We start from the raw sequence: 15,664 nt of genomic DNA, 5'->3' as shown, positions 1-15,664 counted from the left end.
ATTCAGGGTGTCCCCCGCCTACTGCCCGAAGACGGCTAGGATGGGCTCCAGCACCCCCCGCGACCCTAGTGAGGATCAAGCGTGCTAACCACTGGACTACCGGGCCGCCCACAAAGTCCAAAGTAACAAACAAAAACCATGGCAGAAACTAAAAACTCTCTATGACAAAAACATGACCAAAACAGGACTGACGCTCAAACATAATGAACTAAACATGACTGAAACAAACACGAAAGTAGCAAGAAGCAACAATGACCCTGGGCTGGGAGTCCTTTTAAAAGCCTGATTACCTATGACCAACAGGTGTGCAGCTGCCAGGGGAGCCCTACAGTGCCACATGTTGGTCCCTAAACCGAATCATGACACTTTCAGATTACTTTTAAAAAAATTAAATTAAACACCAGATCTTAATAAAAATGTAATCTCACTTTGAACACATTATTATCATGATCATTATTATTGTTATTATTATTAATAATAATTAATACAGATTTAAAATGACTTTTATTTTGAAATACAACATCAGCTCTTTGATGAAGCCAGAGATAATCAACTTTTTTTCCAGCAGCAGAATGGCTGCATAGGAAATATTCAATCTAGTGATTTGTAAATCACGAGCATCGGTGTTTCGTTTGTACTTCTATTTTGAAAGAGGCTTCAGGAGATCATTGACATCGTGTTACCGTAATGCACAGTGAAAACATATTGACAATCGAAGTGGATGATGGCATGAACTCGTCTTTTGAAGTGTTGGCGTTCCTGATCGCTTTTTGGAGTTTACTTGTGTTCCAGTCGTATTTTTCAGCACATGGTAAGCAGAGGAAAATAGGGATTCAAATGTGTTTTCCACGAACTGATTTAACAGCTCTGTAATTGCAGAGGAAGTTGATGTTTACGAAATGAAGTCCCTATTTGGTAAACATGGGGACGTGATTTAACTGTAACTGACTCGGTCCAGCTCTAGATGCAGACAGTACAGTGTAACCAATATCTGCAGGAAACGTAGCTGTCTCTTTTGTCATATATTTTGACATAAAGGACAAACGGTCGTTCAGCAACTGTGCGCAAGATCAACACGCATTTTTGTATTGCTACACAGTCTCCTGGATCACGTTAAATCCATCCTTCCTGTGTTAAGGAAATGTACAACTGCATTTTTTTCCGGATTTGTATTTGTATGTTCCTGTTGGTGAGCGCTTGGCGTAGAAGTTAGGAAATCGCTGTTGCTGAACCGTGCTCACCCAAATCTGACAGTAAAGTTTGCACGATAAATCACGAAAACACTATTGTAACTTAACGCACCGAGTTACACTATGGGTAACTAACTTATTTTCCGCTTTCCAGTCCCTCAGGAAATTACTTCCATTGTGCGCCACAAGCCATTAATGGAATCGCACAACGGCTTGTGTTCACAAGCTGTCTTTCTACACAATGCACAATCATGGAATGGAATCCTGCCGCCTTCTTACTTTGCAAGAATGTAGTTTGTTGAAAAAGAGATGCACTTTCCTGTTGAATAATTTGACAGTAAGCGTTATAAGCTGCTTAAATGACCACTCTTCAGTCAATGTTCTTGTTTTTCTATTTTAGTCCTTAACCAGACAGCGATAGTCACTTGGTGCGCCATCCATTTCATTTACATGCAAGTCGTCTATTTTTAATCAGGTGGACTTCTTTTATGAAACGTCATCGCTACGCATTATAACGCATGGTAAAATCTTTACTGCGCAAGCTTTCATAGTTCAAACTTTAAAAAAAGCATCTCAAAAACTGGATATGCTTGAAAAAAGAACTGAAGATTAGGGACATACAAAGCTATCTCTGATTAAAATTTGCCGTTGACCAGTGTTATTCGTGTTCTTCTCAGATTAGTGGGGCTGTAAATAATGCACATAGTTAAGATTTGCTGTGTATATTGATTTCTCACTTGTCCTTAGATGTGATTGTGAGCGCGAATGGTTGTTTGTCTATGTATGCAATGCAACCAGTTCAGGGTGTCTCCCTGGGTATCTAAAAATATATTACAGAAGATTGTCACACTGTAGTGAGGGCTGTTTGTTTGTCTGGTCACTTCCTTTTTTATTATGAAAGAATGACCCTCCTATCCTTTCAGGTCACTTGCTCATCCTCCTGTGCCAGTCTGTTTGTCAGCCCTGCCCTGCTTGTTTCCACCTGTTGCCCTTTACCTTGTGTTTAAATGGTCCTTGTCTCTCTTTGTCTTGCGTCAGTGTGCTTGGTCCTTATGTGTGCACTCCAGCCTCTCGCCACAGATCTGACCAGTCCTTGCCTTGTTTCCACAGCCTTGCCTGTTTTGAATTTTCAGCCGCTGATCCTCAAATAATTTTACTCAGACTCCTGCAAAAGTGTCCTGTGTCGAAGCCCCGTACTGACAATTATGAGTGCATAATAAATATGCTGGATTGTTTTGTCCAAAGGTGAAGACATTAAAGAGTTAAAACAAGCAAACACATTTGTGTTATTTACTTTCCTCACCCAGTGAAGACTGATAATGAATCGGATTGATAAGCAGTATCAAGTATGGCATCAAAATCGCAAAAATCCTATCAATCGCCATCACCATATAATTGCATGGACTATATAGTTGTGTATGTCCCTTTTTAACTAAATGACAAAACAACGTGAGACTGCTGTTGATTTCCTGGTATGTAATCCCAGTATGTGGTCGTTTCTCTAAAAAAGTGCAATGAGTCTGTAATCACAAAACCTTTTGAGAGTGTATCTTATATGACTGAATCTAGGACATGAGGACACAAACTTAACTTCCTTGTGCTCTATCAAGCCATTATAAGCCATAGTCAAGTCAAGTCAACTTTATTGTCAAATGTGCTACATGTGCAACATAGAGCACAGATGACTTTCCTCTCAACATCAGGAGAGAGAGGAGCCGCTCGCTGCGGGTGCCCGCGCCGCCATCGTACATAGCACTACGCATGTCACCTGGAATGCAACGTATTTTACAGTTGTATTTTCTGTGTCTCCTTCTAGATAGAAGATGAATGAGGATGCCTTTGAGGTACCGGAAAGGAACGAGTACCGCTACCTGGTGCAGGAGGAGGATGAAGAGGAGGTGCAATATGTTCGACACAGACACTACATCAGCCCTTTCCTGGTGCTTTCCAGACGCTGCATTTTGCTCATCTGCCTCGGGGTGCTGGGTCTCCTTGTTCTGGCCACTTACCTGGGCTATGTAGCCCAGACACTCCCATCTGGATTTGTCCAAGTGACCACTGACTGTGGCAAATTCAGAGGAAGACAAGTGAGTTTCTAATTTTTGATGAGTACTTTGTTCATCGAGTTATAAATATAAATAAAGAAAAAAAAGATTTGATCTGTCCAAATATTCAAACCTTCTATGGCTAAGGCAGAGGGGGCCAACCAGTCAGATACTAAAAGCCAATTGTGTTACTGCAAAGAGCCACGCACACACACACGACCATGCACTCGCGCACAGTCATGCAATCATAACCTAAACGCAATTCCCGTATACGCTTTGGTGTTTGAAGCAATTCTAGATGAAAAAGGAGAGAATCAAAGTGTCCTTTTGCCAGTGGATCAGAGACGTCACGCTCAAAATGTACACACGTCTGCTGTTGAAATGTAAATTGTGGCTACCGTTCTCTATCGTAGCAATTTCCCCCACTTATCTTCTTTTGGACTGACACTTAACACATTTAGACAGAAAAAAGGATACATACTCTGTTTTCTCAAGGACTCTATCTTCCTCAAATGATATGTAAGGGATTGGTTTACGAGTGTTGCTTTTGGAGAAATGCTTAATCTTTTGCTACTACTGTAGTAAGTATGTGTGACAGCATGGTGAAACAATCTGTAGAATCATTGTTAAAATCAGGTACCCAGAGGTAGAACTGTAATTGTGTACAATATAGGTGACAGGTCAATGATGGTTGCACATTGGTCAGTTCAATTTTATTTCACTGCATTCTTGAAGCAATTCACATAACAGCAATAAGATGCCAGAATACACATCTCAAAATGTCAAAAATAAACACACATCCTAATGATGGCTTACCATGTCAAAGTTAGTTCTACATTCGACTTTATTTTAATTGAAAATCGCTAAGCCAGAGCAATTGCACACTTGATGCATCATACATTGTGTTGGCATTGCATTAAATGTTTCAAAAAACATTCTAAAGTGATTTTAAGACTACATTAGCTATTCTGATAACTGTTCTCTCAAGCAAGGCAAATTTGTCTTTGCAAGACTTCCCTTTGAGTGTGATGTTGCAGAGTTTCACCTCGTGAATTATATTTCAGTTCACCTTACTGGCCGAAGTCTCCAGCGTTAGAGATCACTTCTGTCATAATATCTGCACCCGAATAGATGTGATAGAAAAAAAAAACATTCGACAATGTCTCGGGGAAGCTCAGTGTGAGCATTCAGAAATAATATGATAAAGGAATATCCTCCAGGGTGAGAGACAATTTTCCTTGTTGAACTTGAAACTCACTGTGTTGGTGAAGAATACTGTGGCTGCAAAAAGGAGCTACATGCTCCTCACTGTCTTCCCACTGCTTGCAGCTCACCATTTATGGTTGCCTATGAAATGAGCTAAAACCAGTTTGGACTCTTTCGAATTGCATTCCTGTACAGGCTGGGAATGTGACACTAATTGGATGCCGTGCTGAAGGCAAAACAAGGAAGAGTCAGAAGCCTCACACAGACAATGTATAAAATAAACTCTTAACGAAAGCAAATATTTTCTAAATTATTTTCAAATTAATTTCACACCACTCTCAATTCTTTCTCCCTTTGATGACAAAAACAACTTTCAGATGTATTATAGGTACATATGAATCATATTAATAATCAGAGGTGGGCATTTTACAATTTACCCTTCCGTCATTGTCAGTTTGTTATTTCTTTATAACTCAACCAAACTTTAATCGTCAGTCCGTCATGCTTTCTTCGGTAAACTTCACTGCTCCACCAGTCAGTTATTCTACTATCTTTGTGTGAGTCTTATATTTTATGTACGTGTATTGATCTACATATAAACCTTTGTGGTTGTGGGTTTATGTAAAATGTTGGTGAAATTATTTATATTCAAGACTTTATCTTGTTTGCGGGGTTCAATTGAGTGCGAGCAAAATAAGTGTGATAAAAATGGTAAATGGAGTGCACGATCAGTGTATCTACATAACAGGGTTTATGCCCAAAGAGCTGCACATACAAACACACCCTCTTTGTCGTGTCCTTCTCGTCCTCCTCCTTCTACTTCTCGGCTCTTTTTTCCAATTACAGTGCTTTACTAAATACCGCCACCTAGTGTGCAAGAACCGCAGAGCGTTTCCATATAGAGTCATACCTCGGGTTTCGACCATAATCCGTTCCAGAAGGCTGTTCAAAAACCGAAATCGCACGCTTTAAAAAAAAAAAGGTTACTGAACACGTCTGTTCACCATGCAATACTAAATGATGAAGCGTCACTAACTCGTATACCCGAGGAAACGTCACTTCCTCGCATAAGGAAGGCGAGAGGAGTCAAGCGATGCATTCAAGTGCTCTCACTTTGTTCGAGAACTGAAATTCGGTCATCATCCGAGGCATAAAAAAAACCCTCAAAATCTTTGGTCGAAAACCAATTTGGTCGAGAACAGAGACATTCGAAAACCGAGGTTTGACTGTACAGCAGGGGTCTCAAACTCCGGTCCTGGAGGGCTGCTGTCCTGCATGTTTTAAAAGACTCCCTGTTACAACACACCTGATTCAAATGATCAGATCATTAGCAAGCTCTGCGGAAGCCTGACATTGAACCTGTTCATTTGAATCAGGTGTGTTGCAACAGGGAGACTTGGAAAACATGCAGGACAGAAGCCCTCCAGGACCTGATTTTGAGACACCTGCTGTACAGTATAAATAGTTAATGGAAGCAAACCTGCTCGCGAACAAACACACAAGACAGTATTGAATATGAATAATTTCACAACCATCTAACACAGAATTGCAATCCTACAATTTTATATTAAAATAAATACACAAAAAAATTAGATTCAAACAAAGATTGTAGGCCAACACAGTCCCTGCAGTGATCCGATTAAAAAGAGGAGCACTCACACACCTATTCAGTTCACTCTCTCACCCCCGCCCCCCCACCCCCCAAACAAACACACCGGACCCTCAGTGCATGTTGCTTTGAGTCGTCAGCAAAATGGGCGTCCATCAGTGACGGGCTAAGAGGCGTGTCAGTACTTGACTCGGTTAGCAACGATTACACTGACAAAAATCAGTATGCATCATTTGTCCATATATACACCTTTATTTAAAATAAGTTGTGTTGGGTCATTATTTTGTGGTTTTGAAGTAGACTTACTGGATTACACTACACTACAAGATCTGAACCAACCGATTGGGATATTAGTTTCCCTCATCTCTATTGAAACAGTAAACAGGAAGATATTAACTTAAAACTGGTCGAACATTTCCCAGTCAATGTTTACAAAAAATATCAAACATCTGCATCCTCATAACTTGACTTTGTGAGAGAGTTGACGACATGAACACGAGATGAACGATCTAGGTACAAGGCGGTCACCAACTGCCCACTTCACAGTGGTGATCCATTCTCGCCCTGACAAAGTTTACGTATTTTCCGTCCTTAAAATGTAATAGTAATAGTAATGCAACCGTGGCATTTTCTCTCAGCTAGAATATGTTTATATGACTGTTTTGTCTCTATTAATCCACATTGAATGAACTGTAATCCACCACATTTTGCAGAAAAACGGGGCCTACTCCTTTAAAGGCATGTCATATGCTGCTCCGCCAGTTGGTAAACTGCGTTGGGCACCTCCTGCCGACCCAGTGTGTCGGGATAGCGTCACGGATGCCACCCGCTTCCGCGGCGTATGTCCTCAAGTGCAACCGCTGTCAAGCACAGGCAAGGTGATAGGCCAAGAGGGCTGTCTCTTCATCAATGTGTGGACACCAACGCTCAAGGCCGACGCAAAGCTGCCCGTCATGGTCTGGATCCATGGAGGTTATCTACACATGTTCAGTGGTAGCGAGCAAGGCTACTCACCCACGGAGAAGCTTGCAGCAGAAACTGGGATGGTGTACGTCAGCTTCAATTACAGACTCAATGCATTTGGCTTCCTGGCACTGGAGATACTAAGGGAAGGCTCTCCGAAAAACACTTCAGGTCAGTTGTATTTGCTTTATTTCAAGCATGGGTTTCTGGTTCGGTTCACAAGTTTGGCAGATATGTATTGTCAGAAAGCTTTCAATCTCAAATAATGAATCACTATGTACATTGTGTTAGATTACAGAAGCAATGCAATTTTCAAAAAATATACACTAATTCTTTGTGTTGACAGTTACTTCTTGTCTTCTACTCTTGGAAGGAATATAGTGGATTTTTTTTTAACTTGAAAAATGAGACATTGAAAAGAAAGCCCTCTCTTCCTCCATAGGGAATTATGGCTTCATGGACCAGATTTTTGCATTAAAATGGGTACAAAGAAACATCCATGTTTTTGGAGGCGATCCTGGGAAAGTTACCATCTTTGGCCAGAGTTCAGGTAAGAAAACAATATTTTATTTATTGTCAATAATAGATTCACATTGCCCGGAACAATTAATTGGACACTTTTTCACATTTATCACGCTTAAATATTTCAAATCATGTTGCCAATTTTAATCTACCAAAGACTGCCCGAGTGAATACAAAAGAAATTTTCTAAATGATTATTTAATTCATTTGGGGCAAAATAATCCAAACCAGTCAAGCCCTACGTGAAATGATAATTGCCCCCCTTGCTAAAGCATGCATTTAACAATGATTAACCACCATTTTTGGAAAGTTAGTTCAATTACACTGGCCATGTGTGACCTAATTATAGAAAAATGTGTTTAATTAAGAAGTCACAAAATAGTTCCCGTCAGACAGAAGACAACAATTCAAGATCTCCAACAGAAACATGTCATGCCACATTCCAAACCAATTAAAGAACAAATAAGAAAACTGGGAACAGTGGTAAAGCTTCCCCTGAGTGCTGCACTTAACTGAGATCAGAGGTCGGGGATGCCTCTAATCATCAATCAAATTTGCCATTCATTTAATCTACTATACAGTAGAAAGATGAACACAACACATTGCAAACCTCACCGAAGTATTTGAATAAAATTGCATTAAGATAACAGGATAGCAACCATTATAAATGCTTAATTAAATATTCAGTTTCCTAATTTGAAAAGTAATCTAAAGAGCACAGCAATAAGCCAAAGCTGAAAAAAAATTCAATGCATCGCTGGCCCAATGTCAGCGTTATGCATGTTAATGATTATAATATTCTATTTAAGTTTTATCTGGTCTATCATAACGTCTGGCGGTGCCATGACACATCACTTGGCTCCAATGCAAGCACGCTGCAATGGCAAAAGTTTAAAACTTTGATTGAGACCTTTATCGATCCATCCATCCATTTTCCGATACGCGGTATCGTCACAAGGGTCGCGGGGCATGCTGTAGCCCAGGGATGGCCAACCAGTCAGACACGAAGAGCCAATTTTTTTACTGTGTTACTGCAAAGAGCCACACAAACACTTTTTTTGCCCAAAGATCGACTTTTGGAGCACCAATCTCTCACGATCGCGCACGTGCAAGCATATGAACATACACAAACGCACACACACGCATGCACACACACACACGCGCACATATGCATGCATGCACGCCACGACGAGCAACAGCCTGAGCGCCCGAACCTAAAAACACAAACACACAATTTTTTTCCCACATTACTTCCTCCCACTGCTCGCAGTCATCTTGGGACCAGTCTGCTTGCTCTTGGTCGATTGCGATCAACATATTGAACATCCCCTGCCTTAAAAACAGAGGTAATTCGCTGACTCGCTTTGCACTGAGCACTTAGCGCCTTTGTCTGCACATGAGCGGTGATTCAGTCATCTGATTGGTTGCCTTCTATGTCAATCAGGTAACGGGATTGGTGATAGGCTGATTTAGTAAGTTCTATCTATTAAGCACTGTTGTTTTAAAGGCAGGGCCGTTGCCGTGGCGTTTTCGACAATTGTCGTGTGAAAGCCCAAGGAGCCACACTGAACCAGCCAAAGAGCCACATGCTCAAAGAGCTGCGCGTTGGCCACGCCTGCTGTAGCCTATCGGAGCTGTTTTCGGGCAGTAGGGGACACCTTGAACCGCTTGTCAGCCAATTGCAGGGGACAGAGAGGCAAACAATCATCCCTGCTCACACCTAGGGACAATTTGGAGTGTTCAATCAGCATGCCATACATGTCTTTGGAATGTGGGAGGAAACCGGAGTACCTGGAAAAAAACCCACACAGGCCTGTGGAGAACATGCAAACTACACACTGGAAGGCCGGAGCCAGGATCAAACCAACGACCTGTGCACTGTGAGGTCTACACCCTAACCACTGGACCACTGGGCCACCCCACCTTTATCCAAGTCTACAAATTCATGCAACACCCTTGCTAAGAGATGTTTGTAGAAATTAGTTATGGAGTTTCGTTTTGAAAATAATTAAATAAATCTGTCCCGGAGATCGAAAGGTTAGCGCGTTGGCCTCACAGAGCAGGAGTGCAGGGTTCGATTCTGACTGTGGCCTTCCTGCGGAGAGTTTGCATGTTCTCCCAGTGCCTGCGTGGGTTTTCTCCCGGTACTCTGGTTTCCTCCCACATTCCAAAGACATGCGTGTGCATGGCAGCTTAATGGAACACTCTAAATTGTCCCTCCTGTGAGTCTGAGCGCGGATGGTTGTTCGTCTTTGTTTTCCCTGCGATTGGCTGGCAACCAGTTCAGATTGTCCCCTGCCTACTGCCCGAAGACAACTGGGATAGGTTCTGGCACGCCCTGCAACTCTTGTGAGAAGAAGCAGATCAGGAAATTGATGGATGGATGGATTGATGGATGAAATAAATCTGGGTTACCCAGACTGATTGACCGATTTTCAGTGTGATTCCTCCTAAAGTCAGCAAAAGTTCAATTAATGGATGTGTCAAAATTATTATCCAGACCCAGAGTGAGAATGGTTGACGTTCTATAGTTATTACTGAAAATACTTGTGTGTGTGTGTGTGGTAAACACAGAGGTTGGCTGATCTGGAGTCTCTGATTGTCACGTGAAATAGAATGGAAGCTAATTAGGCAATGACCTGAGGCATACACTGCTGCTGGAATTCACAAATTGAGGAGCATATTGTTGTGTCTCCAAAGTCATTCTTCCGAGTAAAAATAACAGGAAGAGGGCCACGGTCCACTCAAGTAAGGGCTCCTGTGATAACATGTTTTTCTTCACTGTAAGGTGGAACTTCCGTGTGGACCCTGATGATGTCGCCGCTCGCAAAGGGTCTCTTCCATGCCGCAGTGGATATGAGTGGCTCATATGTGTACAATGCCACATTGGAACAGGCTGAGTCGGACAATTTGGTCTTTCTGAAGAACACGGGCTGCAAGGACATTGCATGCCTTCGACATCTCTCTGTTAAAGAGATATTACAGGTACCAACTTAGATTTTCTCAGTGAGGAGCCTTTTTTGGGGCGGGCCGGTAGACCTGTGGTTAGCGCGTCTACCTCACAGTGCAGAGGTCGTGGGTTCAATCCCGGCTCTGGCCTCCTTCCTGTGTGGAGTTTGGATGTTCTCCCCGGGCCTGCTTGGCTTTTCTCCAGGTACTCCGGTTTCCTCCCACATTCCAAAAACATGCATGGCAGGCTTATTGAACACTCAAAATTGTCCCGAGGTGTGAGTGACAGCATGGATTGTTGTTCGTCTCTGTGTGCCCTGCGATTGTCTGGCAAAAGGTTCAGGGTGTCCCCCGCCTACTGCCCGAAGACAGCTGGGATAGGCTCCAGCACCCCTCGCGACCCATGTGAGGAAGAGGCGGTTCAGAAAACGGATGGATGGATATTATTATTTTGAAGTGGCCTTGCTTTCTTATCTGACAAGAAAATGTGGTCTATTTCTTTCTTTTAAATATTTGAATGTATAAAATAAGGTCAACATACTGTATATTCGCTTCTTAGCATAGTGTATTTGAAGAGTCTCTCGTTAGGTTTCACTTTTGGACTGAAGTTCAAAACACGAACAGGAATTTATATCCAGCCGCAGATGATCAAATGCATTCATCGCCCAACAAAATTTTGGTTGTGACAGGCCATACCATGGCAGCAATACCCCTCCTGGGCTGCAGATGACCTGGTTAACCTTCCGACCAAGGGGCTCTTCTGTGGTCCTGTTGCAGTGGTGGACGGTTATGTCCTTGAAGCGTCACCGTTTGAGATATGGGAAAAGAAAGGAGCTTACAATGATGTTCCCTTCGTCATTGGGACAACAGAGCAGGAAGTGGACTTCAGGTGAAGTTTAATCCTGTTCAAGTTTTTTATTCATAGTTCAGTTGTAACTGTGATCAAACGACTGTTTCCTCTGCAGTCCATCGCCTGAAAATATTTCCATGTGGACCTGGGGCGACTACAAGTGGTTTGTGACAGGTAACGAAGCCCACAGAGCGGCTCAATAGCTCGAGCATGCAATAAATTGAAAACAGGGAGATGTAAAGCAATACTTTTTCTGAGAGAGTGAACATGGATACAAAAGAATCTATGTCAAAGCATTTTTCAAAATGAAGACCTTCATTTTTCCGAACCAATGAATATAGTCAGAATTCAAAGGTCAACCTGGTGCACCAGTTAGCCCCCAAGAAGCCCACAAGTAGCCTGTAGACCATCTCACCAGTGTTGGGACATTGTGATTTCCTCGTGTTGCTGTAGAAATAACCATTTGAAAAGGTAAACCTGTACAGAGATTTCTCGGAATAGGGTGTTAGTGACATTTGTCTGTTTCCTATCTGGTTAAATCATTAACCTGATTGATGTCTTCACATAAATGACTATCATCAACTATGAATTCAAAGTTTGAATTTTAAACATATTTAAAGGTCATTTGAGCTAAATTGTTATTTGAGAAGTATGTGTCGTACTGTTCGCCCTTTGCATTAGTCAGTGCACACGAAGTAGTTCTCACTTTCAAAAAGGTTGATAACCCCATTGCAGAAAGGCTTCATTGTTTGTCAGTTGCTTCAGGCCACCTAACAATAAAAGGAAAACTGAATAGAAACTTTATTTTTTGGGCATAGATTTGTGAAAGTAAAAAGTAACTGCGTACAGGGATGATTATGTTTGAAATATTTACTTTAAAAAGACTGATTTTGTGTATTCGATGGCATGTTCCCAAAGGAGAAATAATATAGAAAAACAACTTTGTATTTGTTTTTGTACACATCATCGGGTCTATAGATTCACCGGGAGTCCTCCTTTCAAGTGTCGTAAATATTTTGTGCTACCACTCAGAAAGGTTTTGAACCAATCTGGTCAGAATAAGGACTTACTGTTACATCACAGCCAGGCTAATTTAAGTAGCTCGAGCCTCATACTTTGCTGCATTTCTTTGTTCAGTACCCCCACTCTGAGTTGAAACAAGAACCGCGTTGGAAATGTTCAGAAATGTGTTAAAATTGAGGATGTTAGTTTTGTGATATATGTGTCATTACTTGTCTCCTTTTCAGAAAAACTCAAGTCTTTTAGCGAGAACCTTCCTAAAGCGGCATTGGAGCTTTATCCTTCCTCCGACCCCTGCCCCACCACAGACCGCTGTCCTGAGCGAGCCTACACGACCATGGTTTCTGACATCAGAGTGACATGTCCCAACAATGATCTTGCCCAGAAGGCCGCTGGTAAATCCTCTTCTTAATGATTGTTATAATTTTGTCCTGATAGCTTAAAAAAGTTTGCTTTCATCAAACAGATCATGCATACATTTGAGATCTGCATCTGTGTGCTGTTATGAGACCACGTGGGGCACAACAACTTTTATTCAGTCTCTAATATCTTCTTTCATTTCTCAGTGTCTTCTAGATATAGAATCATGAAAGTACTCAGTCGCTGATAGTGTGATCGTGTCGTGGTAAACTCGCCTGACTTGTGTGCGAGCAGAGTGGGGTCGGTTCCCACACAGCGACGGTGTGAATGTGGGTGTGCATGGTTGTTTGTCTGCATGTGCCCTGCGACTGACTGCCAACCAGTCCGCCTTTCGCCCAAAGATTCAGCTGGGACAGGCTCCAGCGTCCTCCTGTGACCCTCTTCAGGATAAACGGTGTTGAAAATGGATGGATGAATGAAAATACTCAATGAATTCTTCAAAAGTGTGAATTATGCAATATATCTTGAAAATTGGTCTTCAAATGAAATTAAAAGCAGAAATGTTCCGGTCAGCTGACATGCAGAAAGTTTTATCTAAGCTTGAAACAAGCATACTTGTTCGCAACCCTTGAATAAAGGTAAGATTTTGGATGTTAATTCGAGGACAGCATGTATTTCTATTCATCTATCCATCCATTATCTGAACCGTGAATCCTCACCAGGGTCGCGGGGAGTGCTGGAGCCAATCCCAGCCGTCTTCGGTCAGTAGGCCGGGTCCACCCTGAACTGGTGGCCAGCCAATTGCATGGCACACATAAATGAACAACCATTCGCACCAACACACACAATTTGGGGCAATTTAGAGTGTTCAATCAGCCTGCCATGTGGAATGTGGGAGGAAACCAACATACTCAGAGAAAACCCACACAGGCACAGGGAGAAGATGCAAACGTCACACAGAAAGGAAGCCCTACACCTCTGCTTTGTGAGGCAGATGTGCAAACCTGTCGCCCACAGTGCTGCCCTATTCATATTACCGGTACATTAAAATACATTGTACACTGCAAACCTGCTGGCCTGAAATCAACACATGGGGTATTAATTAATTAAAAAAACTATGGCAAAGTGTATATATACACACTGCAGCCACATCTGCCATTGTTAAAGTAACATTGAAAGAAAATATTAAATGTTCAACACCCAATCGATAGATGGAGCTTGTCACTAAAGCTGCCTGCACCTGCTTGAACTAAAACGTTAAACACCGTGTTAATGCATCCAGTTGGCCATGTAATTCCATATGAGATGCAACGATAGGCCAATTTGTTTTAAACAATATGAAAACCAAATTAGAAGGCAATTTTGTTTTTCATCAAATGTCATCATGTGAGAGTTTTGCCTCTCTTAGGAAAATTTGAATTTGTCTTGCAAGCAATGAGGAATGATGCCAAAGCTAACCAGTGAACTTGAATCATGACGTAAGGTGCGGGACTTCAGTTTCAAATGTGCACCAATCAGGGTCAAATGCAGGTGACACCACCCCTAAACCAGGTATCAGCGTTCCATCCGAGACTTCACAACCTATTTTATTCGTGAGTGATGTTAATGCAAAACCGACATTCTGTTTCTAACACTCTCCCTAAACTTTGAACAATGGTCAATTTGCTGTCTACCTTTAATATTAAAACATTTAACACTTTTGCAGCAGCTTTGACCACACGATGATGAGGTCCTGGCATCGGAACTTCTCTAATTTCAAGAAGGAACTGAAATATTTGGAAAGCAGAAAGTGGGAAGTCTTGAAGTTGTTGTTTTCTCCATTCCACCCCCCAAAACCTTGTCTTTTGAATAGTTTATACTGTATATCAAGAGTTGATCTATCTTAAACATAATTTTAACCCTTTCATGCACCCTGTAACCTGATAACATGATTCGCTGTCCACTGTCATAACCGTTGTCCCTGAAAGGGTTAAGTTCTTCGGAAGCTTTGTCTCCAAGTATAATAATATGGTGGGTTTTGTTTTGTTTTAAGAAACCGCTATTCACTGAATTGGATAGTTTTCCATGATCATTTGTTCTGTTATCATTTAATAATCTAGAATTATTTTGGTGTAGGATTCCTGCCTCACATTGCCTTTTCAATGAACTTGTGTTCCTGCAGCGGCCCTTCGGAGTCCTGTTTACCGCTATGTGGTGACACACACACCTTCTGGAGCAGTCAACACAACTATTCCTCTGATGCCGTTTCACAGCCGCTTCTCTTTCCACTGCTTGGATATCATTGCTTTCTTTGGGGGACTGGAGTTAGTTCTGGGGAAACCACTCTCTTATCTAGACAAGAGTTTCCAGGATCTTGTAACACAGCATCTTGTGAACTTTGCCAAAACAGGTGAGAGTGCTTCTGCTTCTGTGTCTTGAGTTATTGTGTATTTAGCTAGCACTGATCACCATACTGAGTTTCACAGTGTGCCCTGGTTGTGCATCTGGTTGTGCTTCAACGTCCCCTCCATTAGTTTTCAATTTATGAAATGGTTGGGTTGTTTTTATTTTTAGGATTTGGGGAAATGTTTGAGTTTATTGGATCAACAATTTAATACAATAAAATAGATAATAGCTCTATTTTCTTGCAATTATTATTTTGATTTCGGCCCGATGGCTGCCATTTTGTCACCAGTGGTCAAACGTTGTGAACACTGCAGAGTGATAGAAGGAAGCTTCTGGCCAATTTCCAAGTTCAAAATTTGAATTCTGCATCATAAAAAAATGAACGATTTGATTTGATATTGAGATTGCCCCGATCAGGCAGTTATAAAAGTGATGGCGGCCATCTTGAATATTTAATGACAGTTTTTCATTGGACATATTGTCCAAGTACTATGTGTGGTAAATATATCTGAAATATCATAATATTTAGATCATTTATAAGAAAAAAGTTGGTGGCCATTCAAAA

General features: G+C 41.7%; 1 protein-coding gene across 3 annotated transcripts in view; it reads left to right on the top strand.

The window, feature by feature from the left end:
• Positions 1-532: 532 nt before the first annotated feature.
• si:ch211-71n6.4 (USP6 N-terminal-like protein) overlaps positions 533-15,664 on the top strand; it is a 55,689-nt gene continuing 40,557 nt past the window's right edge. For 2 of the 3 annotated variants that reach the window (XM_052063942.1, XM_052063941.1), the window contains exon 1: positions 3,144-3,277. Coding sequence is in view for 1 of the 3 variants with exons in the window: in XM_052063940.1 (XP_051919900.1) it covers positions 3,014-3,277; positions 6,764-7,184; positions 7,456-7,563; positions 10,324-10,520; positions 11,174-11,373; positions 11,450-11,508; positions 12,582-12,749; positions 14,876-15,103 (1,645 nt within the window). In the remaining 2 variants the exon portion in view is untranslated. Of the gene's footprint in view, positions 812-3,006; positions 3,278-6,763; positions 7,185-7,455; positions 7,564-10,323; positions 10,521-11,173; positions 11,374-11,449; positions 11,509-12,581; positions 12,750-14,875; positions 15,104-15,664 lie in introns of those variants that run through there. The other variant, XM_052063940.1, reaches the window with a different exon arrangement.

This window comes from Hippocampus zosterae, chromosome 4 (genome assembly GCF_025434085.1).
Source record: "Hippocampus zosterae strain Florida chromosome 4, ASM2543408v3, whole genome shotgun sequence".
Taxonomy (NCBI): Eukaryota; Metazoa; Chordata; class Actinopteri; order Syngnathiformes; family Syngnathidae; genus Hippocampus; species Hippocampus zosterae.
This window is presented reverse-complemented; position numbering and strand designations above follow the sequence as displayed.